Source organism: Papio anubis, chromosome 6, assembly GCF_008728515.1.
Source record: "Papio anubis isolate 15944 chromosome 6, Panubis1.0, whole genome shotgun sequence".
NCBI lineage: Eukaryota > Metazoa > Chordata > Mammalia > Primates > Cercopithecidae > Papio > Papio anubis.
Genome location: NC_044981.1, coordinates 11,070,623 through 11,093,512, shown reverse-complemented (window position 1 = coordinate 11,093,512; position 22,890 = coordinate 11,070,623). Strand labels below are relative to the sequence as shown.

Sequence of the window (22,890 nt, the reverse complement as noted above, 5' to 3'; positions counted from 1 at the left end):
AGGAATGTCAGGTGATCATCAGGTGATGATCAGGCGGTTGTTACACTGTTTCTCTAAAATAATAATAATGGGTCGAGGCCAGTACAAGGGAAAGACAGTCTCCCAAAAAGACAGGAAACACCGGAAGCTGGTGATCAGCAACTTCCTGATAAGATCTCCAAAGCTAGGCAAGTGGGCTCAAGCATGCGCACTAAGAAGCAAAAGGACAGAGTTTAACCAGTATATGACCTTCCTCTAGGAACACTTGACTGATATGGGAAAAATGTCTCAAGAAATCATGCGCACAACTTCAGTAAACACATGCATATGTGGCTCCTCCCAAGTGTTGACAGGCCACTGCACATGCAGACAGCCCATCCCAAGACAAAAATCCAAGGAGCAGAAACGGAAACCCCGGAACCATGCCGATGTATAAAACCCCAAGTCAAGGGCTGAACAGGGCAGTTGGATCTCTCAAGTGGTGCAGTGACTCGGATACCTTCCCTAATGGTAAGACATCTCTACGCCTTGCCTTCTTTGGCTAGAGGCGTTCAACCCTCATATGTGGTTTCCTTCTTCTCTTGCACTCTCCTGCTTACTAACCAACCCCTAGAACGATTCCTCTCAGCCACAGTGGCTCTGCTCCCCCTGGCTGCTCTCTCTGCTCACCCTGAAGGATGGCTTGCAGGGGTGGGAAGGACCGTGGAGTCTGCACTGAGTAGACCTGAGACACTAATGACCCCCCTGGACAGGAGGCTGATGAGCGTGGTAGGGCTAAAACCTACCACCATGTAGTATCTGGGGTTTCCTCTGCTTTTTCAACTAAAATCAGCTCTTTCCCAAAAACCCACCACCACCTATTCTCCTTTCTCTGTATGTATTCCAAAATGACCTTGCACACCCATTGGACCAACTGCCTTGGGGGTAAGTCTGCCTTTTCTCTGTTCTTACTTTGCATGTCCTGCAACTTTCTTCTCTGCCTTAAACCCACACTCCCTATTTCTTACTCATGCACCCGCAGCTCTTGCTGTGTTAGCCTGGCAACCAAGAGATGGGCTCCCTTATGGATGTCCCTTGATATTTATACTTGTTACCCTACCAGTTCGGACGACCTCCAACCCTTTCCCTGTCTGTTGGCTCACTGCCGGGACAGACACTAATCAGAACCTCAGCTCTGCCAGCTCCTTATGACTTACCATATGCTTTTCATCCCTGTGACGCTCCAGGGCCATGTTTTTCACTGATTTTTGAAGTGGTTTGCTTGCTTGCATAGGACCTCACTCTGTGGCCCTTAAGGACCCCACCCACTTGCTTTTTTGTTGAGTTAGCACCCCTTTGGGAGGACGGAATATTCTTTCTCTGCCATTTGCAGGCCCTTATCCCAAACACCAAGTCCTCCAGAGGTTCCTCTGGAGGGCAAATAAACATTGCGCTCTCAAATCCAAGGGCTGCTGTTTCCGCGAGCATATGAAGGCTTTCCATGAGTATTCCTCCTGCTTCCTCCTGTAGCAGAAGGATTGTTCTATCTATTTAAGCATTTGTTCTGCATGTTACTCTGGGAGGATGAAGAATCCCAAATACAAATTTTCCTCCATTCCTCTAATCACCTCCATGCCCTTCTCAGTATGTATCAGGACCTTCAAAGTTGTATTTGAAGGGAGGGAAGGCCAGCCTCCTTGCAGCAATTGGCAGAAAAACAGGCTTCTGGTCTAATTAAAGAACATGGGAAATGTGAATCTGAGAAAAGAGATAATCATTTTGTTGCTAGAATGCTCTGAACAAGAGTCACTATAAGGTCATGGAGATAAGGATATAGGACGCCCAAGGAGGCAGATGCAAGAGACCAAAGTACCCATAGAACAGAGATGAAGACTAGTTCCAGGCTACAAACACAAAACAGGCTACCACTGCAACACAGATGCAGGCTGGTCCAGAAAGGGGATGGGACCAGGGTAGGGGTACCCAGTTAACACTGGCTCATTCCAGAACCCCTTGGATGAATTGCGGGGGGGGGCACCCTGTTCATTGTGGTCTGCCATAGGCAGAGGACTAAGAGAACAAGGGGAGACACCCTCTTCTCGCCTCTTTTCTTTGCAAACGGGTAATTGTGCCTCCATAAAACAAGATGGGACCAAGGTTGGGGTACCTGGTAAGCACCGGTTCATTCTGGAACCCTTAGGATGAATGGGGGACACTGCCAGACGCAAAGGAAAAATGGATGAATGGGTAACGCCCTACCCACTCTGGTATGCTGTAAGTTCAGGAAGAAGACAGTAGGGAAATTGGAGGGGTTGCCTTCTTTTTTCCTTCTCTCCTCTGTTCTCTCTTTGTGGATGGGTAATCAAGTCTCCATACCACAGGACACACTACTCAGATACATCTTCAAGAACTGGGAAAAGTTTGACTCCCAAACCCTAAAAAGGAAAAGGCTTTTTTCTGTAACACAGCCTGGCTTGAATAAAAGCTCTAGGACCAGGAATCTTGGCCAGAAAACAGAAGCACGAATTTAAATATTATCCATCAACTAGATTTGTTTTGCTACCACCAGGGAAAATGGACAGAAATCCCCTATGTACTGGTCTTCATGGCCCTAAGAAACAACCCTGAAAAGGTCAGGCTTGTAAAACAGATCCACAGCCATAGTCATGCAAACCCTTCCCATTGGTTCAGGAGTCCCCTTATCAGGTTTACCCAGAGCTCAAGCCCCACTGCCCCTTCTACCCAATTATATCAAAGTCTCCCAGAAGCCTTCTCCTCCCTACCCAGGGCCATCCTCTGGACACCATCCCCTTAAGTTATGTCCCATTCAGGAGGTTTAGTGGTCCCAGTGGACCCACTAGAGTCCAGACTCCACTCACTGTGCAACACCTGAGCCAAATTAAAATGGAACTAGGGGAGTTTATGGAGGACCCTGACAAATATATCAAAGTGTTTTCTAAACTGGGCTTAACATATGAATTTACCAGGAGGGACGTCTCAATCATACTAGGACAAACTCTGCCTAAGGGAGAATGTGACTCCATTATAGTGGCGGTTTAACAATTTGCAAACACAATGCACATGACTTACCCTGGTGGCTACCCTGTGGGGGCCACCACAGTTCCCCAGGTCAACCCCAACTGGGATTACAATATCCAGGGGAGTATATGAGCAAGGAACCACAAGTCCCTCCATCTGATAGAAGGAATGAAAGCTAGCAGAGCAAAGCCTGTGAACTGTAACAAATTGTCCTTAACAGATGAAGGGCCTTATGAAAACCTCACCATTTTCTTAGAGAGGCTAGAAAAGGCCCTAGTGAAACATACTAACCTAGACCCAGATCCACTAGAAGGACAATCGTTCATAAAGGATCATTTCCCTAACTCAAACAACCCCAGATAGTAGGAGGAAACACCAGAAACTAGCACTGGACCCCAGTACCCCTATGCGTGAGATCTGCAAAGTAGGTTCCTTGGTCTTTTACAACCAGAACCAGGAGGAGGAAGAAAGTGCTCAAGAAAAGGACAGGCAAAAGGAAAAGCGACAGTTCCAACTACTGACTGCCCTGCAAACCCGCCAGCCACCTCTGGCCAGCCCCAGGCAGACCCCTTTGCCCAAATGCTACTTCTGTGGGGAGCCAGGCCACACAAGAAGGCAGTGCCCAAACCAGTGGGGACCCCTACCCCCAGCTCTCCATGCTCCAATTGCTACAAGCTTGGCCACTGGGAAACAGGACTACCCTGAAAGATGAAAGGCCTTCAGGACATCCCAACTACGCTCCAGCTGGCTCCTGGATCAAATATCACTATTGAAGGGACAGAGCCAAGGGCTGCCTTGGATGTGCCTAGCAGGACTGTAAGTTTTTTTTTGGACATGAGGGCTGCCTGCTCAGTGCTTATCTCTTTCCCCAGGCAATTACCCTCCTGGGAGAATATGAAGTGCTCATAACCTGGAGGTTTACTCCTCCTCTGTGCTGCCCATGGGGGAAAACCATCTTTTCTCATTCATTTTTAGTGATGCCAGAATACCCTACACACCTTTTGGGTAGGGATATTTTGTTCAGACTAGGGGCTCAGTTAACCTTTCCTCCAGGGCCAACACCCCCTTTTTCAAATGCAATCGTATGCCTCAAGGAAACCATACACAAACTGCTCACAGACCTTTCCATTGATCCAGAGGTCTGGGCCTCAGGAATAACAGAAAAGGCCATAACGGCAATGCCTATAGTAATTCAGCTCAAGAATCCTTCTAGCTATCCTTGTAGAAAGCAGTTTCCTCTTCAGCTGGAGGCCAAAGAGGGATTTCAGCTTCTCACTGAAAAAATTTCAAAAACATGGATTATTAATACCCTGTAACACCCCATCTTACCTGTTAAAAAGAGCAATGAAGAACATAGGCTAGTCCAGGACCTGCGAATCATAAATAGTCCCACTACACCCAATGCTCCCCAACTCTTACATACTTCTTCCCCAACCTCCAGATGCTCAGCAGTTTCCAGTCTTAGACCTTAAAGACTCGTTCTTTTGTATCTCCCCCTCGACCCATCCTCCTAATTTCTATTTGCATTTGAGTGGGAGAATGAAAAGGAAGGAATCAACAGCTCACCTGGACAGTGCTTCCCCAAGGTTTCAGAGACAGTCCCCACTGGTCTGGGCAAGCCCTGGCTAGAGATTTGCAGGACCTAAGTCTTGAGAGGAGAGAGTGTCTCCTACAATAGATGGACGACCTGTTAATCTGCTCCCCAATAAGAGAACTGGGAATCCAACATCTAGTCCAAAACACTAAATTTCCTTGCAGACAGAGGATATACGGTGTCTGAAAACAGACTCCTAAAGTACCAAGTCTTGTTGTTAGAAAACCCATAGGTAATAGTTGAGCAGTGTTCCACCCTTAACCCAGTTTCCTTACTGCCACTACCAGGAGACCATAACACCACATTTGTGTTGTGAGATACTTAACCAAATTTATGCCAGCCAGGAAGACTAAAAAGATCAGCTCCTAGATAATCCAGACGACATATGGTTTTCAAGTGGGAATAGCTTTGTCAGGGATAGAACTAGCTATGCAGAGTATGCTATAATGTCCCTTCACCAAGTTATAGAGGCTAAAGCTCTGTCCCCGGGGATCTCTGTGCATCTAGCCAAACTCACTGCGCTGACCAAAGCCTTAAACTAGGGGAAAGAAAAAGAGTACATACAGATTCCAAATACACATTTCTGGTGCTTCACACCCACACGGCTATCTGGAAGGAGAGGGTGTACCTAACAGCTCCAGATACTCAAATTAAGTATGGGCCTCAAATCTTAGAGCTATTGGAGGCTGTTCATTTGCCCCAGGAATTGGCAATAGTGCACAGTAAAGGACACCAAAGGGGCTCCGATGAAATTACATGGGGAAACAGGTTAGATGACTAAACAGCTAAAGAGACAGGCATCTCAAAAGATACCTTCATGGGGGCCTTGCTCCTCTCTCTCTCCAATGCAACTGCTCTCTCTCCAATACACTAAGGAAGAAACAGATTGGGCCACCCAACATGGGTATTGAAAAGAAACCAATGGATGGTATAGGTTGGCAGAACTTCTCCGTCTACCTAAAACCTTCCAATGGAAATCATCAAGAGTTTACAGGACTCCCGCCACTTCAGAAAAGACAGTCTAGGGCAAATTTGTAAATGGGTGTTCAGGAGTAAATAAAACTATGTAACAGGTTTGTCAAGCCTGCACTTCGTACACTATAAATAATCCCCATACGGGGAAGCCTCTCCATCAGTAAAAGGAGAGGTACATACCCTGCAGAGGACCGGCAGATGGACTTCACTCAGCTCCCTGCACACGGCAGGTGTAAGTACCTCTTGGTCTGTGTAGACACCTTCACAGGATGGGTAGAAGCCTGCCTCACAAGGACTGAAAAGGCACAGGAGGTAGCTAAACTCCTCCTAAAGGAACTCATTCCTCAGTTCAGGCAACCCAGGTCATTGCAGAGTGACAAAGGTCCCTCCTTCATTTCCCAATTAACTCAACAGGTTAGTAGTGCCCTGGACATAAAGCTTCACTCTGCCAGGAGACTGTAATCTTCAGGAAAAGTGGAAAGAAATAACCAAACCCTCAAACATATCCCCAACAAACTCTGCGAGGAAACAGCACAGCCATGGGTGGACCTCTTAGCTTTAGCCCTCCTTCTGATTTGTTGCCCCTGAGGCTCCCTTGCAATTAAGCCCCTTCAAGGCTTTATATGGTAGGCCATTCCTATATTCTGACATTACTAGCTGAAGAAACTGCCAAAGTCACCCACTACGTTTCTTCTTTAGCAGGCTTCTCGCAGGCTTTCTGGGAATATGGTTTACAAACAAACCAAAATCTGAAGGGGAAAAATCCCCACCTCTATATCCTGTACGCTCACAGCTTCTCATTAATGTCTGGAAGGATGGAACCCCAAATTCCCAACAAACTCCTATCTGAAAGGGCCCCTTCACCATTCTATTATCTACCCCTACAGCCATTACAGTACTGGAGATTGCCAGCTAGATCCATCACACTCAAGTGAAGCCGTGGAAAAGCCCTTAAACACCAGAGCCAGAACCAGCAACCTCAACTCCAGAATACACTTGCGAGGCAATGGAAGATCTAAAATTCCTCTTTAAACAAGAAGATAAGTAATGCCCCACCAACATCCCTTCGCCTCAAAGTAAGGTGATCCCAATACTAGAAATTGTATCGGCAACTGCTCTGATTGTTATCACTATTTTAACCCTAACTTGTACACCAGCAGGAGTTCCATTGGCAGCTCGTTTTGTGACCAGTTTCTCTTAGGTCACCATGGGCCTGCTCCTGCTGGTTCTCATTCTCACTCCTTTACTAGCAGCCTACCGCCATCCTGATTTCCCGTTATTGGAAAAAGCTCAGCAACTGCTCCAAAGTACAGGATCCCCTTACTCCACCAATTGCTGGTTATGTACTAGCTCTTCCACTGAAATGCCAGGGACAGCTTATCCAGCCTCGCCCAGAGAATGGACAAGCATAGAGGCGGAATTACATATTTCCTATCAATGGGACCCTAATCTGAAAGGATTGATGACGCCTGCAAACAGCCTTCTTTCAACAGTAAAGCAAGATTTCCCTGATATCCGCCAGAAACCTCCCATTTTCGGACCCATCTTTACGAATATCAACTTAATGGGAAAAGCCCCTATTTGTGTTACAGCCAAAAGGAAAAATGGAACAAATGTAGGCACTCTTCCAAGTACAGTCTGTAATGTTACTTTCACTGTAGATCCTAACCAACAGACTTATCAAACATACACCCACAACCAATTCCGCCATCAACCAAGATTCCCCAAACCTCCAAATATTACTTTTCCTCAGGGAACTTTGCTAGATAAATCCACCCAGTTTTGCCAGGGACGCCCTAGCTCATGCAGAACTCGAAATTTCTGGTTTCGGCCTGCTGATTACAACCAATGTCTGCAAATTCCCAACCTCAGCTCTCCAGCAGAATGGGTTCTATTGGACCAAACTCGAAATTCTCTTTTTTGGGAAAATAAAACCAAGGGAGCTAACCAGAGCCAAACACCCTGCATCCAAGTCTTAGCAGGCATGACTATAGCCACCAGCTACCTGGGCATATCAGCAGTCTCAGAATTTTTTGGAACCTCCCTCACCCCCTTATTTCATTTCCATATCTCTACATGCCTTAAAACTCAAGGAGCCTTTTATATTTGTGGCCAGTCGATTCACCAATGCCTCCCCACTAACTGGACTGGAACTTGTACCATAGGCTATGTAACCCCTGACATCTTCATAGCCCCTGGCAATCTCTCTTTTCCAATACCAATCTATGGGAATTCCCAGCTGCCCAGGGTGAGGAGGGCAATCCATTTCATTCCCCTTCTTGCGGGACTCGGCATTCTAGCCGGTACAGGAACCGGAATTGCTGGAATCACAAAAGCTTCCTTCACCTACAGCCAGCTCTCAAAGGAAATAGCCAAGAACATTGACACCATGGCTAAAACCTTAACGACCGTGCAAGAACAAATCGACTCTTTAGCAGCCGTAGTCCTCCAAAATCGTCGAGGACTAGACATGTTAACGGCAGCACAGGGAGGAATTTGTTTGGCCTTAGATGAAAAATGTTGCTTTTGGGTGAATCAATCAGGAAAAGTACAAGACAACATCAGACAACTCCTAAATCAAGCCTCCAGTTTACGGGAACGAGCCACTCAGGGTTGGTTAAATTGGGAAGGAACCTGGAAATGGTTCTCTTGGGTTCTTCCCTTTATAGGCCCACTTGTTAGTCTCCTACTTTTGCTCCTTTTTGGCCCATGTCTCCTAAATCTAATAACTCAATTTGTCTCCTCTCGCCTTCAGGCCATAAAGCTTCAGACAAACGGTGCGGGATGCCGTCCTCGCAATATTCAAGAGTCAACCTTCTAAAGAGGGCCCCTAGACTGCTCACTAGTGGGACACAACAGAGGCGAAATCCTGCCCCGTCTCCTGTGGATCTGGCTGGATATGGCTTTTGTCAATCCACAGAGCCATCCTGCCCTGACAGCTAGCAAGAGGCCAAGACCCACAGAACAACCACTACAGTCCCTCTGTCAGCAGGAAGCAGTTAAAGAAGACTGACCTTCGTCCATTTTCCCAAATAATTGGGTCTTGGACTCTTGACGGGGAGGAAATGTTGGAGCAGGTAGCTAGTCAGACATGAGCAGGGCAGGGGAGGGCCCCCTCACCAGGAATGTCAAGCAACCATCAGGTGATGGTCAAGCAGTTGTTAAGCTGTGTCGCTAACATAATAATGGATGGCAGCTGGCGCCAGGGAAAGATGGGCTGCCAATAGATAGGAAACACCTGAAGCTGGTCATCAGCAGCTTCCTGATAAAATCTCAGGAGTTGGGCGCGCAGGCTCAAGCATGCACCCTAAGAGGCAAAATAGTGGCATTTAAGTCGCATATGACCTTCCTTTAGGAAGGCTTGACTGGCAAGGGAAAAACTCCTCCAGTGAACACGTGCACAACTTCAGTAAAAACACTGCACATGTGTCCCTTTCCAAGTGCTGGCAGGCCACTGTGCATGCAGACAGCCTGCCCCCAAAAAAAATCAGAGGAGGAGAAATGGAAATCCTGGAACCACGCTAATGCATAAAACCCTAAATCAAGGGCCTAGCAGGGCAATTGGATCTCTCAAGTTGCCCGCTTGGCTCTCTTCAAGCGCACTTTGCTTCCTTTTGTTCTTACTCTACAACTTTCACTCCTGCTCTAAAACTTGAGCCTGGGACTGTCAGGCTACCTTATGCCTCCCTGCCAAATTCCCTCCTCTCCTCCAGCGGGGCAAGGATGGAGTTTGCTGCAGACCCATCGGATTTGTTGCTGGTAACAGTTCCACCATTTAGGTTCCAGCACCAAGCAAACTAACACTCAACTCAGTGTAAACAGCCAAACAAAACTTAAGCTTAACCAATTAGAAACCACCAACTAACCTCTAACAAGGTCCTTTCTACTTTAACCAAGTATTTTCTTTGTCTTGCTTCTGTGAGCTCCTTATAAAAGTTTCCCCCTTGTACCTCTGCAGTAAAGACCCAGTTGCTCGCAGTTTGGCACTGACTGTTCATGAATCACCCTTACTCAAATAAACTCTCTAAACTGCTAATGTGCCTAAGTTGATTTCTTAACACATCTTTGCAAATTGTATGAAAACCAATGAACTAGACAACCTACAAAATTTGTTCACACTTTTCTGTAATCAGCATGTTTTACCTCAGTCTACTATCTTTGAAATATGTACATCATCCTAAGTAAAACTGTATTAATCTAAGGATAGTTTAAATTTCTAAAACCAAATTTAATCTTTAAAAATTGATTTTTTCAAAAGTCAGTTAATTCATATATATTCGCCTGTACCAAAGTCATCCTCACAGGGTTAATGAGAATTCCGGACAGCAATATAGTTTAATCAAGCTGCACTTTGACCCATTTTCTTGTAATCAAAAGTCACAATACACTAGATACTGTCCATTTGCATCTCCATGGTTCTTAAAAATAACATTTTTGAGTTAGAATCATAAGGCTTTTAAGAATTGCTTAAGATGAGGACAGGTGTGGTGGCTCACGCCTGTAATTCCAGCACTTTGGGAGGCCGAGGTGGGCGGATCACGAGATCAGGAGTTCAAGACCAGCCTGGTCAACATAGTGAAACCCGGTCTCTACTAAAAATACAAAAAATTAGCCAGGTGTGGTAGTGCATGCCCGTAATCCAGCTACTTGGGAGGTTGAGGCATGAGAATCACTTGAACCCAGGAGGCAGAGGTTGCAGTGAGCGGTGATTGTGCCACTCCACTCCAGCCTGGGCCACAGAAGAGACTCTGTCTCAAAATAAAAAAGAATTGCTTAAGACATTTTTCAGGTTCTGGAATTACAGTAAAACAGCTGTCACCAGTTTATGACAAGTTTAAAGACACCCTACAGAGGAATCAAATCAGCACGAGAATAGTGTCTTCATCTCCTGTCCCAGAGCTTCACCCCTGGGTTCTTTGACCAATCAATCCGCCCACTCCAAAACCCTTAAACCCTAGCCCCAAACCCCTCCAAGATGGATTTGGAATTTCCTTCCATCTCCTTCTGCAGAAGCCCTACCATAAAACCTCTTCACTGCAACCTGGTATTGCGAGAAACAGCTCTATTACAGTTACAGTACCTCAATGTAAGATAAATAAGCAGAAACACGGTTGAACCTCAGGATTCCTGAATTATTTGTGAATTTACCTACCAGCTGAAATAAGAGAGGTTGAGTGCATTGCTCAAGCCACACAGCTAGTAAGCGGCAACGCCAGCTGTGTGACTTGATCACACAGTCACAGATCAGCCCAGGTCCAACGCTGATCATATAACAACAAAGTTCGGAAATTAAAAACTGGACAGCTACAACTAAAAATTCATTTTAAGAGACAGAAGATAAAGCCCCAAACATCCTCCAGAAGAAAGGGGGAGGAGGGAATTAGGAGATAAAAAGATAAAATTAAAGAATCAATCCAAGAGGTCCAGCATACAACTACCAGAAGTTTCAGAGAGAAAAGAAAAAAAAAAGAAAATGGAGAGGAGAAAATGATCACAAATCTAGTAGAAAATTTCCCCAGAAATGAGGAAAAAATCTGAACTGAAGGGACCTAGAAAAATGATAGAGACACATACAAAGGCACATCATTATGACTTTCCAGTATACAATGACAAAAAGGCTATCCAAAAAGCATCTTGAAAGAGAAACCAAGTCATGTATAATGACAAGGAAACAGAAGGCATTAAATTTTTCAATACCAGACCTGGAAGCAAGAAATCAATGGAGTAACCATTCTCAAATTTTGGGTGAAAATCATTTGCAACCCCAAAACCTATTCAAATTATCAATCAAGTATAAAGGTAGAATATAAACAAATAGAGACATTTTCAGGTATGCATTAGCTCAAAAAATTATTTTTCATGCATTCTTTCCTAAAAAGCTACTAGAAAATGTGCTCCAACAAAAAAAGGATGGAAACTGAAAAAGATAATGACATGAGACCCAGAAAACAGGGTACAGAACAGGACAGAGAAAGTACAACTTCCTGCAGAATGACAGTTGTTGAGAAAGAAGGAAGGTTCTGGAGCTGGGTAGGGGAAGGAGAGGAAAAGCATTCCATTTGAACATGTGGGAAATACTACTGATGAGTGTAAGAGATTGTGGAACATCTGGTAGGGGGCACATAACAACGTACCAAAGTAGGCCAGGCATGGTGGCTCACGCCTGTAATCCCAGTACTTTGGAAGGCCGAGGCGGGTGGATCACGAGGTCAGGAGATCAAGACCATCCTGGCTAACATGGTGAAACCTTGTCTCCATTAAAAATACAAAAAATTAGCTGGGCATGGTGGCAGGCACCGGTAGTCCCAGCTACTCAGGAGGCTGAGGCAGGAGAATCGCTCGAACCCAGGAGGTGAAGGTTGCAGTGAGCTGAGATCGCGCCACTGGACTCCAGTCTGGGCAACAGAGTGAGACTCCCTCTCAGAAAACAAAACAAAACAAAACAACAATGTACCAAAGCAACAGCAGGTAAGCTAAAAAGGCAATTATGTATTAACTTCAAAAAAAATGAAGAACCATGTAAGAATGAAAGTGTGGTCATATTACACTATTTAACCAGCAGAGAATAATGTTTATAGAGTCAAAATATAAATCCACACTATTAAGTCAGCTAAATGTATTATCAATGGCAAGGAGAGAAAGAAATGGATGGAGCATCTACCATGGTCAATAATGTCTAAAAATGCAAAAATCAAGAGACAGTAATGAATGTTATTTAGAAATATGAAAGAAAATAACCAGGAAAATAGTGAAACAGAGTTGAAAGGAACCAGCTCTTCATAAGTACTACTGACTTTTGAAACTAGACTGGTGATCAAATATTCTTCATAAAACAGTGTGGCTAGTATGTGAAAAGTGACTTAAGGTGGGTTGGAAAAAAGACTAGTTAGGACACTAATGCAGGCTGAAGATGAAGGTGGTGGTGGGCACAGAGAAGACAATGTATTTCTGATTTTTTTTTTTCAAGACGGAGTTTTACTCTTGTCACCCAGGCTGGAGTGCTATGGTGTGATGTCGGCTCACTGCATCCTCCGCCTACTGGGTTCAAGCAGTTCTCTTGCCTCAGCCTCCTGAGCAGCTGGGATTACAGACGCGTGCCATCATGCCCGGCAAATTTTTGGCATTTTTTTTTTTTTTTTAATTAGAGACGAAGATTTGCCAGGTTGGCCAGACTGGTCTCGAACTCCTGACCTCAGGTGATCTGCCTGCCTCGGCCTTCCAAAGGGCTGGGATTACAAGCGTGAGCCGCCATGCCCGGCCTGCAGATAAGGTTTTTAAAGAGGTAATTAAGGTTAAATAAAGTCATAGGGTGAGGACGCATAATCCAGTGATTTATAAAGAGATTACAACACACAAAGAAGAGACTATGTGAAGACACAAGGAGAAGACCATATCTACAAGCTAAGGGGAGTAGCCTCAGGAGAAAATCAATCCTGCTGATCTCTGACTTCTAGCTTCCAGAGATGTAAGAAAATAAATGTGTTCAGGCAGGGCGCAGTGGCTCATGCCTGTAATCCCAGCACTTTGGGAGGCCGAGGCGGGTGGATCGCCTTAGGTCAGGAGTTCAAGACCACCCTGACTAACATGGTGAAAGCCCATCTCTACTAAAAATACAAGAATTAGCCAAGTGTAGTGGTGGGCGCCTATAATCCCAGATACTTGGGAGGCTGAGGCAGGAGAATCGCTTGAACCCGGGAGACGGAGGTTGCAGTGAGCCGAGATTGTGCCATTGTACTCCAACCTGGGCAACAGAGCGAGACTCCAGATCAAAAAAAAAAAAAAGAAAATAAATGTGTTCGGCCAGGTGTGGGTGGCTTACGCCTGTAATCCCAGCACTTTGGGAGGTCGAGGTGGGCAGATCACCTGAGCTCAAGACCTGCCTGACTGACCAACATGGAGAAACCCCATCTCTACTAAAAATACAAAATTAGCCGGGCATTGGGCCAGGTGCAGTGGCTCACGCCTGTAATCCCAGCACTTTGGGAGGCCGAGGCAGGTGGATCACCTGAGGTCGGGAGATCAAGACCAGCCTGGCCAACACGGAGAAACCCCATCTCTATTAAAAATAGAAAATTAGCCGGGCATGGTGCCGCATGCCTGTGATCCCATCTACTCAGGAGGCTGAGGCAGGAGAATCGCTTGAACCCAGGTGGCAGAGGTTGCAGTGGGCCGAGATCGTGTCATTGCACTCCAGCCTGGGCAACGAGAGCAAAACGCCGTCTCAAAAAAAAAAAAAAAGATAAGAAAGAAAAGAAATGTGTTGTTTAAGCCACCCACCCAGTCTCCGGTATTTTGTCATGGCAGCCCTGGCAAACTAATATCGCACTCTAGTTTCTCTCTCAAGTCTGGTCTGATCCTTGCCTCCTCTCCCCAAGTTCCCGCCCCATCCTAGTCAAAAGATGAGGCTACTCCATCATCAGTTCTCCCAACAACAACAACGAAAAGTATTGATTACTTCATCATGGAGCTTTTAGTTATTGATCATTCCAAACAACTAAGGTGTCCTAGCACAGGGGTCCCCATCCCTAGCACACAGGTCCCTGGCCCATGCAGGCGGCCAGTGGTACCATCTGAGCTCCGCCTCCTGTCTGATCAGCAGCACATTAGATTCTCATAGGAGCACCTATTGTGAACCTATGGTGAACTGCGCATAGGAGGGATCTAGGTTGCTCGCTGCTTATGAGAATCTAACTAATGCCTGATGATCTGAGGTGGAATGATTTTATCCCAAAACCATCCCTGCTCCATCTGTGGAAAAATTATTCTCCACGAAACGAGTCCCTGGTGCCAAAAAGGTTGGGGACTGTTGTCCTAACATACCTCATCTCTCTTATTCTTTAATGTTTCTGAAACTAAAAGCACTTTTAGAAAAATTTGTATAATTAAACCATCAAATAGCTGTTTAGAGACGAGAGAGCAATTTGGAATTCTGAAGTCACAAAGGTAAATTTGGCAAATATCCTAGCCAAGGTATGATAGGGTCTACATGTCACATTCCCATGTCCAGGTAGCTTGCATTTTCAAACTAGAAAGGGTAATAAATGCTTTCCCTCCATCCCCACATCCAAACATATCACAAGGAGTTTGTTGTCCTTACTTCAAGAACCTTAAACATCTACAATTAGTTCAATATTCTAATATTCTTCTGCTTGTTGACATCACAAGCAGAAAATTAAGAAGTTATTCAATTGCTTTATCTCATCAGAAAAGAAAGGCTGTAAATTAGAAGCTTTAATCTGGTGTTATAGGAAAGAACAATAAATTTTAAACATACATACAAGGCCAGGCGCAGTGGCTCATGCCTGTAATCCCAGCACTTTGGGAGGCCAAGGCGGGTGGATCTCATGAGGTCAGGAGTTCAAGACCAGCGTGGCCAACACGGTTAAACCCCATCTCTACTACAAATACAAAAATTAGCTGGTCATGGTGGTGGGTGCCTGTAATCCCGGCTACAGCTACTCCAGAGGCTGAGGCAGGAAAATCACTTAAACCCAGGAGGCGGAGGTTACAGTGGGCCAAGATCAGGCCATTGCACTCCTGCCTGGGTGACAAGAACAAGACTCCATCTCAAAAAACAAAATAAAATAAACCTACAAGTTTATAAATACATATACACGCATATGCACAAGTGCACACGTCTTCCACAGCATCACGAAGTAACAATTTGTACATTTATCGTGTAATGAACAAGCCCTATAGTATCTGTATGAATTCTGACCCATTATTACATCAACCTGAACCCATACTTCAGTCTCATAAATATGTGTAAACTCACTGACATGTGTTCTATATACTTTTTAGATTTTCACAATTGCTCAGCCACTTTGCTAAGAGACCTGTGGTTGTCAGCTACTATATATGTACAAAGAAATAAAAAAGATCTAAAATTGGGCTAACATTATCCTAAGAAGAAAGTTGAACGTCCTCTCATTCCAAGAAGGAAAATACGCACAGCATGCAAAATAGCACCATTATTATAGAACTGAGAGTTAGGTTACCTGACCCTGAAAGTTTAATATAGCCGGTGTTTTTAAGCTCTGCCTGGTCTCGACATCTCTGCTTGGAATTGAGTTTAAGGCTGAACTCTGAGTAAACAATTGAACGGGTGCTGAAAACCCAACTCTAGCCCACCCGCTGATGAAACGAAGGTGACACCTCTCATCGTTAAGGTAAGAATCTGTGCAAATGAAAAAGGACTAACCAATCACTTCACCTTCGAATGCAGGCCAAGGTTACAATCTGGGCAGCCTGTGGTGAGAATGAAATCAAGAGCAGACGCTGCCGGTGAAGCAAGACAGAGTTTCACTCAGAGTCAGGAAGCCCTGCAGCCTATCCTTTCCCTCCCCCAGGATGCCCGAGGGCCGGCCATGGGTAAAGGGCCCACCTCTGCGCTCAGCCCTAGAGGCTAAGGGACAACAGTTGATTTTAAGACACTTGTCCGTCCACGCCCTTTTTTAAACAAACAAACAAAAAAACCAAAAAACCAAAACCAAAAACAAAAAAACAGCACATCAGCGACCCGGCGTGTGGAACTGCCCCGCGGCTGCCGCCCCCACTCACCGCACACCATCAGCAGCAGGACGATCAGCAGAGTAGCCACGAACACAAGCAGGGTCAGCCCGACGCTGTGCCACATCTTGGGGGCAGAAGGGCGGTCGGCTCGGGGCGGCGGGCGCGGACGGCAGTGAACGAGGGCGGCCGCGCGTCCTGCGCTTCAGCTGCGGGCGCCAGGCGCGGCTGGGCGCCGGGGCGGCATGGGCGGCTGGCGCCCCCTCAGCAGCGCCCTCAGGGGGTGGGGCGGCGCAAAGGCGGGCACTGTGGGACCTCCCGCCCGCCCAATCCCTTTCCCGCCCGGGTGGCCAGTGCGCTGGAGTCAGGCGGGCCGCAGGGCGCCTCTAGTCCGTCATCGCCCCGGGAAGCCGAGGCCGCCGCACCCAGAGACCCCGGCGATCGGATGTGCTTCCATGGCGGACACCGCGCGCCTGTGGGGAGGACAGAGGGTTAGCGCGGGGACACACGGCGGCCACAAGGCCTTCGTCGCTGTCCACCCAAGTGTGTCTGAGACCCCCAGGGATGCCAGATGTCAGCGCCTTCCGGCCGCGGCTGCAGCGGCTTCTCCGCCCCAGGCCCCCTACCGCTGCGGCAGCTCATCACCGAGCTCGCCTCCTCCGCGGCGCGGGGGCGGCTGGGAGATGGAGTGCAGAGCCTGGTGGAGACGGGAGGGCGTTGTCTCGCACGGACTACAACTCCCAGAAAGCAACGCCCACTCGGGCTTTACTGCTTCCATCCTGGGGCCGCTCTGCCTTTGGTCTTGCTCAAGTCGCCTCAGTCGGAAAAAGGTGGGCTGGCCTTCTCCGAAGCCGCGGATTTGGCTGCCCGCAGTGCTGAGGCGCCAGTGAGATTGCAACCATTATTCCGTATACGAAGTCGTTTTGTTTCCAGCCGTGATGAAGTACGCCGAGGGAGAAAAGAGGAGGCGGCTGCCTAAAAAACTGATGGCTCGTGCACCTAGCCCTGTTGCCGGGGGCGAAGGTTGGATATTTGGGACTTGGAGGAAGTACTCAGGTCCCTCATTTTTCCCTTGCAACAGATGTTATGTTCTGTCTTTTCGTAGGTAAAGCATTTCAGAAATGGCCCGCGGGTGACTTAAGGACAGCAGCACTGCCCTCCAATCGCCTGCCTGAGTTGTAAGTTAGACTCAGCTGCTTCCTTGAGACCAAGCGACAGCTGACCCACAGCTTGGAGATTTTGCCGCACTGGCTTACTCCTCTACGAAACAAGACACTTTCATAATCTCAACTATTCTGTCTCCACCTAAAATTAAAACTCCCCACTTCCGCCAGATTACATTCACTTGTTAAAGAGGTGCCCCGAGAAGAATAGAGGGTAAATGTGTCCCTCTTTCAGAAGGAATCAGAGCCTTCGCGTTTTCCTGTGACTCCTTTGCTTCCTGAGATACCTCTCTACTCTTCTAGAAATTACAGTTCCCTGTCTTCTGTCTCCAAAAACAAACACAAAACTTCGAAGCAGCAATCCCTTGATTTAATAAATGTATCCTGCCATACCCAGCTGCCATGCTATGTGAACTGTATTCCCTAAGAAGCAACATTAGGAACAGATACCATATGTAAAAATACATTAAAGGATAATTACTTGCTTTGCAACAGATTTAATATAGATTCCTGTGAAGAGAATGAACCCAGTGAAATTAAGATATATTTACAAAAAAATCAGTTTGTGCTTATTTCATGGATGGTTCAATTACTTTGCATAAGTAAAGCACATTTTATTAAAAACCAGTTGAAAATAGCCGTCAGGGCTAGGCGAGGTGGCTCACGCCTGTAATCCCAGCACTTTGGGAGGCCGAGGTGGGCAGATCACCTGAGATCAGGAGATCGAGACCAGCCTGGCCAACCTGGTGAAACCCTGTCTCTACTAAAAATACAAAAATTAGCCGGGGGTAGTGGTGGGCGCCTGTAATTTCATCTACTCGGGGGGCTGACGCAGGAGAATCACTTGAACCCTGGAGGCCGAGGTTGCAGTGTGCCGAGGTTGCAGTGTGCCGAGATCCCGCCACTGCACTCCAGCTTGGGCGACAGAGAGACTCCGTATCAAAAAAAAAAAAAGCGCCATCAGAAGAACTAAAACAATTTATTTTAAAGGACCTTTTTATCATTGATTCACATATATTGGAACACCTATAGAGGCCAGGCACTGTTCTAAGTGCTGGGGATACAGCAGTGAATAAGACAAAGTGCCTTTACTCAAGATGCTTATATGATGGTTGGAGAAAAACAGACAATAAGCATAAATAGAGAAATCTCAGGGACTGCTATTAATTCAGTCATGAAAATAAGCAAGACAGTGTAATAAATGTAGGTGTGTTATTTTAGCTTGTTTTGGGGGATCAGGGAAGGTCTTCCTGAGGAAGTAACATTTAATCTGAGTCCTGAATGACAAGAAGGATTCATGGAAACACCTAGAGAAGAACACACCAGGTAAAGGGAACAGCTAGTGCAAAAGCCACAGGAAGCAAATAAACTTGGCCATTGCTCTAAGCCTTGTCAATGTTTCTCAACTCTGGATGCACATTTCAAATCACCTAGGGAGATTTATAAATTACGAATAGCTAGACCTCATCCCCATACCAAATGAAACAGAATCTCTGGGAGTAGGGCCTAATCATGGTTGTTTTTTATTTTTGTTTTTGAGGCAGTCTCTGTGTCTGCCACAGCTGGTTAGGTGCGGTGGCTCACATCTGTAATCCCAGCACTTTGGGGGGCCAAGGTGGGCAGATCACTTGAGGTCAGGAGTTCGAGACCAGCCTGACCAACATGGTGAAACCCCATCTCTACTAAAAATACAAAAAATAGCTGGGTGTGGTGGCAGATGCCTGTAATCCCAGCTACTCAGGAGGCTGAGGCAGGAGAATCGCTTGAGCCCAGTAGGCAGAGGTTGCAGTGAGCCAAGATCACACCACTACACTCCAGCCTAGGTGACAGAGCGAGACTCAGTTTTAATAAAAATAAAATAAAAAAATAAGCCGAGCTATTTCCAGAGTCCTTTTACTATTCTCATCCCTATAAAAAACGCTTTGCTCCCTCCTTTCTGACAGCCTCACTCCTACTTCTGCAATGTCTGTCCACATTCCTCCTCAATAAGACCTTCCTGACTCCTGTTCACTTGTCTGTCTAACTCTTCTAAGCCAATGGCTTACTGCAGCCTCGACCTCCCGGGCTCAAGTGATCCTCCCACCTCAGCCTCCCGAGTAGCTGGGACCACAGGCATGCATTACCATGCCCTGCTAATTTTATTTTTTGTAGAGATAGGTTTTTGCCATATTACCTAGGCTGGTCTCGAACTCCTGTGCTCAAGTAATCTGCCCACGTTGACCTCCCAAAGTGATGGAATTACAGGCATGAGCCACCACACCTAGTTATCAGTCTTGTTTATACATTGGAATTACCCAGGAAGCTTTAAAAACATTCCTAGGTTTTGGGCTGGGCGTGGTGGCTCACGCCTGTAATCCCATCACTTCGGGAGGCCAAGGCAGGAGGATCACTTGAGGTCAGGAGTTTGAGACCAGCCTGGACCACAAGGTGAAACCTCATCTCTACTGAAAATGCAAAAACATTCAGCCAGGCGTGGTGGCACATGTCTGTAATCCCAGCTACTTGGGAGGCTGAGGAGGGAGAATTTGTGGAACCCGGGAGATGGAGGTTGCAGTGAGCCAAGATCATGCCACGGCACTCCAGCCTGGGAGACAGAGCAAGACTGTCTCAAAAAAAAAAAAAAAAATTTTCCTAAGTTTCATACCAGGAATACTGAAGGCAGGGAAGGAGGTATAGAGGAGCTGTAAGTTTTTTAATGTTCTCCATGTTTTGATGAACAGACTTGAGAAACACCAGTGTAAATTACATTTAGCAATTGTGTGCCCACCTTGTGATGGCCCTTGGATTGTTTCATATTTAGCAATTCAAATATATATATGTTCATATATGTCTTACTTCAGGCTGCTATAACAAAATGCCTTAAATTGGGTAGTTTATATACAACAGAAATTTATTATGTACAGTTTTGGAGACTAAGAAGTCCAAGATCAAAGTGCCAGCAGATTCAATGTCTGGTGAGGGCTCGCTGCTTCATAGATGGCACCTCTTGCTGTGTCCCTGCAAGGTGGAAGAGGCAAGGGAGTTCACTCAAGCTTTTCGGGTTTGCTTTTTTGTTGTTTTGTTTTTTTCTGAGACAAGGTATCACTCTGCCGCCCAGGCTAGAGTGCAGTGGCACGATCATGGCTCACTGGGCTCAGCCTCGACATCCCTGGGCTCAGCTGATCCTCCCACCTCTGCCTTTAGAGTAGCTGGGTCTATAGGCATGTGCCACCACTCTCCTGGCTAATTTTTTGTATTTTTTGTAGAGATGGGGTTCCACCATGTTACCTAGGCTGGCCTCAAACTCCCAGGCTCAAGTGATCCGCCAGCCTCAGCCTCCCGAAGCGTAGGATTATAGGCCACCTACCGGTGTGAGCCACCACACCCGGTCCTTGAGCTTCTTTTACAAGGGCACTAATCTCATTCAAGAAGGTGGAGCCCTCATGACCTAATCATTTCCCACAAGCCCTACTTCTTAATAGTATCACATTGGGCATTGGGGTCCAACATAAGAATTTTGGGGGGACACCAACATTCAAACCATAGCAGTAGAAATACACTCATGTAAATACAAATATGTACATATGTCTTCTTTCCCATATCTGATTCTTCGTGGGGGAACACTTACCTCTCCTCCTCTGCTATTTCCTTCCATGAGGGAGGCAGCTCAGGTGGTGTAATTACAATATGTCTGGTCTCTCTGTGCTCTTTTATCCCCTCTGTCCCTGGTCAGGGGAGGAGTGATTTACTTAACTGGTGCCTTTAGGAAAAACTGGGTTTGCAGAGCTCGACTTTTCCCACATTCCTCTTGAATCTGAGCTGCTTATGCGTTATATCCACACAGGCCAGCAGCAAAGGGAGGTCCACACTAGTTGCTTCAACTTAGGTCCAGTCAACAGGCCTGACTGGCTCGCACGTTATTTTTTGTTCTCTGACGTAACCTTATTATTAAAGGTAATATTTTCACCTCCGAATGTCTTACTTCTTGTTTTAATTTCTCAGTTGAGCAGCAGTATTGTTTTCTCTCAGCAATCCCATACTTCTTTTAAGATAATTAAGAGAAAGAGTCATGTCTCATTAGATTGATATTAAAACAAAGAGAGAGAGAGGAGCTATGAACTCAGCATTTATGTGTTATCACATAGTAGGTGCTTGTCAGATTTTGATCCAAATGTTTGATCTCTAAAGCCTCGCAAATTTTAGCCATTTGATCACTAAATATTGTGGGAAGAATATGCTAAATGCGGGGTGGATACAAGGTAAGACAAGATTCCTGCCCTCATGGAAAATCCAGTCCCACACCAAGTATTTACCAAACACCTACGCCTACTTTGTGCCACGCACTGTGTTTGCTAGTAGCAGTACAAAAATAAATATGCTCCCTGATGTAAAATAGCCCAGCCTGGCTCAGTATTTTTCAATGTTGACCCATCTGTGCATCGTGAAATTAATTCAGTGAGCATCACAACCAGTACTTTAACGACTAGAATAGAAGCCATAAATGTATATCACAAGTAATAAGGGCAAATACTATTCACGGAACTTTTATTTCAGTTATTTATGTATGTGGGTGTGTGTATTAGTGGAGTGTGTGTGTGAACTGAGTTGCAATGCAAAATATATTCTTACTATGGGTTATAGTTTATAAAAAGATGAAAAATCCAGTCTAGTAAAAGGGAACCAGACATGTATATATGTGACTTTTTTTTTTCTTTTTTTTTTTTTTTATAGATGGAGTCTTACTGTCACCCAGGCTGGAGTACAGTGGCTCACTGCAAACTCTGCCTCCCAGGTTCAAGCGATTCTCCTGCCTCAGCCTCCCAAGTAGCTGGGATTATAGGCACACACCACCACGCCCAGCTAATTTTTGTATTTTTAGTAGAGATGGGGTTTCGCCATGTTAGCCAGGCTGGTCTTGAACTCCTGACCTCAGGTGATCCACCTGCCTGGGCCTCCCAAAGAGCTGAGATTACAGGTGTGAGCCACCATGCCTGGCCGACTATTTTAAATATTACTTTACATGTATAATATAGGATTTTTCAGATGTGATTGAGGCTTAGTGACTCTAAAAAAAATTGTAGTAGGTAATGAATTGAACTGACATCCAAACCCAGGTCAGTATGACTTAAAATAAAATTTTGTTTCCATTGTACCACAGACAGAAAAAGATCTGGGGGAAAGGAAAGATTGAGGGAAAAACCTTGAGCAGATTCTTGAGGTCATGAGTACATTTGTGAGCGGGATGGTTAGGATGCCTAAGATTCCATGGAAAAGATAACAGTTCCTTTCAGTTCTGAAAAATTTGGAGTAGAGGGAGACTATGGTGGTTAAGCTCCTGCTCTGCAATTCAGCTCTGGCTTTGAATTCTAACTAACTTAGTTGAATCACTTCATCTCTCTAAGCCTCTTACTAATGTTTAATACAGTAACAATAAATTTATTATTACTAATAATAATACAGTTGACCTTCAAACAACATAGGTTTGAACTGCACAGTTTCACTTACATAAGGGTTTTCTTCTACCTCTATCATTGCTAAGACAGCAGAACCAACCCCTCCTCTTCCTCCTTCTCAGCCTGTTCAATGTATGGACTGCAAGGATGAAGACCTTTATGATGATCCACTTCCAGTTAATGAATAGTAAATATATTTTCTAGTCCGTATGATTTTCTT

General features: G+C 45.7%; 2 protein-coding genes across 2 annotated transcripts in view; one reads left to right on the top strand and one right to left on the bottom strand.

The window, feature by feature from the left end:
* The window catches only part of SMIM13 (small integral membrane protein 13), a 43,507-nt gene extending 26,822 nt beyond the window's left edge, over positions 1–16,685 (bottom strand). Inside the window, exon 1 of the mRNA XM_003897057.5 lies at positions 16,127–16,685. Within this exon, the coding sequence (XP_003897106.1) occupies positions 16,127–16,202 (76 nt within the window). The 5' untranslated portion in view covers positions 16,203–16,685. The remainder of the gene's footprint in view (positions 1–16,126) is intronic.
* Positions 328–9,767, top strand: ERVFRD-1 (endogenous retrovirus group FRD member 1, envelope). The gene is given in 2 exon segments (NM_001305070.1): positions 328–489; positions 6,454–9,767. A coding segment is annotated over 1 exon segment (1,614 nt). The 5' UTR covers positions 328–489; positions 6,454–6,773; the 3' UTR covers positions 8,388–9,767.
* Positions 16,686–22,890: the final 6,205 nt, after the last annotated feature.